Source organism: Anopheles cruzii, chromosome 2, assembly GCF_943734635.1.
Source record: "Anopheles cruzii chromosome 2, idAnoCruzAS_RS32_06, whole genome shotgun sequence".
Lineage (NCBI taxonomy): Eukaryota > Metazoa > Arthropoda > Insecta > Diptera > Culicidae > Anopheles > Anopheles cruzii.
Genome location: NC_069144.1, coordinates 33,605,609 through 33,608,827, shown reverse-complemented (window position 1 = coordinate 33,608,827; position 3,219 = coordinate 33,605,609). Strand labels below are relative to the sequence as shown.

At 40.0% G+C, this 3,219-nt stretch overlaps 1 protein-coding gene across 2 annotated transcripts; it reads left to right on the top strand.

Moving 5' to 3' along the window:
* The first annotated feature begins 461 nt into the window (after positions 1–461).
* On the top strand, positions 462–2,362 carry LOC128277942 (UPF0046 protein C25E10.12). 2 transcript variants are annotated; one of them, XM_053016553.1, is made up of 3 exons: positions 462–891; positions 974–999; positions 1,068–1,163. In XM_053016553.1, the coding sequence occupies exons 1-3, from the start codon at positions 627–629 to the stop codon at positions 1,101–1,103; spliced, it is 327 nt and encodes a 108-aa protein (XP_052872513.1). In that variant the 5' UTR covers positions 462–626; the 3' UTR covers positions 1,104–1,163. The 2 variants fall into 2 exon arrangements, with proteins under 2 accessions (XP_052872513.1, XP_052872512.1); XM_053016552.1 differs by having other exon boundaries at positions 974–2,362.
* Positions 2,363–3,219: the final 857 nt, after the last annotated feature.

Sequence of the window (3,219 nt, the reverse complement as noted above, 5' to 3'; positions counted from 1 at the left end):
ATCTATCGCCTTCATAATCCTGTTCGCCGTAATGGTCATCTCTTCATCTTTTGGCTAGCAATGATCCTGGATGTGCGGTCCTGGTGCCGGACGATTGGCCGGTTGTCACTTTGTTCAATCCCATCTTGCCGGTACAGCAACAATATCTAAAAAAAGCGAAAAGATTATTCAGAAATCAACTTACCTCTCCGATTTCTATTTTCTCGGGCCAAAAACACGAATGTAAACAAGTTTGACATTTCTCTTACTAGTTGTTTCTGTTGCTGTAATATTTCACCTGCCACACGGCACGAAACAGATTTGACACCAAGTTACATGTTGCGCGTAACTGTTTCGTGCCGTCTGGCACCGCAGTCATATAAATTTCTGACGCTCACGCCGCTGGTCGTGGTCTGGAAGGCAATGTTGTTGGGTCTAAGTCTCTGTAATTCAAGTCTCTAAAATCCTAGTTTCTGTAACCCCAGCAACAACATCCATTGTTAAATCTCCCATCCGTATCCGTAGAAGTGAATATTTAACCACCAGGAGATCGAATTAAAGTGTTGTGAGAAAACGACGATACGATAGGATTGGTTTCTTCTGGTACTTGTGAAATAGTTTGTCCAGCGTTCTAATAATTCATTGCCATGTTAGGCATTCATCCTTTATCGCACGACCCCACTTCAGCGTGGAAGGAGATATCAAAATCGCAGCGCGTGATTAAAATCAACACGAAACCTCCGGTTGCGGATGTCTCACCAAACAAGGTGCGAGTCGTTTGCATGTCGGATACACATTCACTGACGCATCACATCAAATTCGACATTCCAAACGGCGATATTTTTATTCATGCTGGTGATTTTACACGCTGTGGCAAACTAGACGAAGTTATCGATTTCAACGAATGGTTAAGTGCGTAATAACATAGTTTAGGATATTGCATGTGCATTATATGTGTAGGAATTAAAACTTTGATGACATATTCTTTTTATAGAAAAACTACCGCACAGACACAAGCTGGTAATTGCTGGGAACCATGAGCTAAGCTTTGATAACACCTTCACTCATCCTTTTCAAAATGCGAACAGTTGCTGCAGGAAAACGTGCACCACCCTCCTGGATGAAATGCCAACATTGGGAAATTCCAAAGAAAGCCTGGCAGAAGCAATCAAAACGGAGAACATTCGGCAATATCTAAATAGCTGCATCTATTTGCAGGACGAGGGTGTTGAATTGTTCGGACTAAAGATTTATGGTACACCTTGGCAACCAGAGTTCTGCAAATGGGCGTTCAATTTGAAACGCGGTAAAGATTGTCTCGCAAAATGGGAACAAATACCGGAAAGTGTTGATATACTAATAACACACACTCCTCCCGTTGGTCATGGTGATTTATGCTGCTCCGGAGTGCGCGCTGGATGCGTTGAGTTGTTATCGACAGTGCAGCAAAGAGTTAAACCTAAATATCATGTATTTGGACACGTACACGAAGGTTATGGCATAACTTCGGATGGCAGAATCATATTTGTGAATGCATCTACCTGTGACATTAACTACTTACCTAATAATCAGCCTATAGTCTTCGATATAACCTTACCGACAGGATGGTGTAAAGACGAGTAACTGTATATAGCAACAGTTTCACGGGACATCAAAAATGTGATACACATAGATTTTGAAGTTAGTTTGTCTCGAATTGTTGAATCCTTTGCACTGGCGAATTATGTTTTTGTTTTCTGTTTTCCCCCACATATGATTACCCTCCAAATACTCAAATGTTGTATGCATCAGTAAAACTCATACATTTTGCGATTCCAGTTTATGGTCAAATACAAATAAGCTTAGACTTACTATGTAATACTATGATTGAGATGAGATGAGATTGAAAAGTAATGCCTTTCCAACATGACAGTTTTTAAATCATCATGTTTCGAAAATATGTTTTGAACAATTTGGTCAAATTTTCTTTTCCATTTCCCTATCTGAATCCAAAGACGGAAGGTCCGATAAAGCAATGCTTGTTTTACTGTCTCAACCAACATTCATATCCACATAGAAATTTGACGTTACACGACCGAGGAAGCGATATTCTGATCTTTGAATTTAAACATAAGCTGTGGTCAAGCTAAATTTGTGGAAACTCAGGGATCATCAAATACAAGCCCAGCCAGATCCTGGCTTATGGTGTCTAAATGACACTACCAAATAGATACTGACAGCTGAAGCCATCGGTAAGCAAATTCGCCATGCTTGCTTTCCGACGCCTATCCTGGATTGACCCTACTAGCTCTCTGCCGAAACACGTACAATAGCCCAATGTTCGTACATTGCTGTTCTCTTTACGCCTTCCACATGCATTAACGCTATTCGCCATGCTGCGACTCGGAGCTGTGTTTAATAAATATATTTAATCAATTTCAATACAGGGCTTTTCTATTTCTGCTTGAAACTTGTCAAAAATTTCAGTCTTCTTAAAACGATTTGATACTGGGGAGCCACACGATGCATAACATTTAACATAACATAACAAAATTTGACACTTAATCGGTAAGCATGTGTCAATAATATAAAAATTTATAGTTTAAATTAAAAATACTTCACAAATAAGAACTTACATTATCCTTACGTTTGTAAACAAACGCTCGTGTTATGTGTTATGTTTTACAGGGTCCGCTGAGCCATAAAGCTTTTGACACATGCTTACCGATTAAGTGTCAAATTTTGTTATGTTATGTTATATGTTATGCATCGTGTGGCCTCCCAGACAGAGTCCGCTGAGGCACAAAGGTTTTGCCACAAGCTGTTCGATTTCACGTCATTTTTTTACGTTTTTTATTTTACGCTCGTTACCGCCAACCTTTGTCAATCCTGCGCTCCCTTCAATACGCCGACCATGAGCCCATGGGTTCTCGATGTTTTAATACTGTCTCGTCATATTTCGACTACAATCTGCCGGTGGCCGACTTCAGGGAGCGCCTGAGATTCTCTTAGTCTAATGTTGTGTGCGTCTGCTCGAAAAAAAATGTATAATTACTACTCATCTAGCCGATGCTGGTCAATGAGTTTTTTTATAATAAACAAACAAACACCACCCGTAAAATACACATTTTTACAGAAACAAACAGAAGTTTTATATTGGCCAAGTCCGCTTGGCGGTTGTCTTGGCGAGAAGAAGTAATTTGTTCTTGACTGGATGAGAGAATACGCGAAGTACGGTAAAAAAAAATTGTTACTGTTCGG

Bases quoted from the DNA above. Each gene is read 5' to 3' on its own strand.
- LOC128277942 (XM_053016552.1), top strand. From the start codon at position 627: ATGTTAGGCATTCATCCTTTATCGCACGACCCCACTTCAGCGTGGAAG. The intron at 892-973 runs GTGCGTAATAAC...TTCTTTTTATAG, and splicing joins CGATTTCAACGAATGGTTAA to AAAAACTACCGCACAGACAC.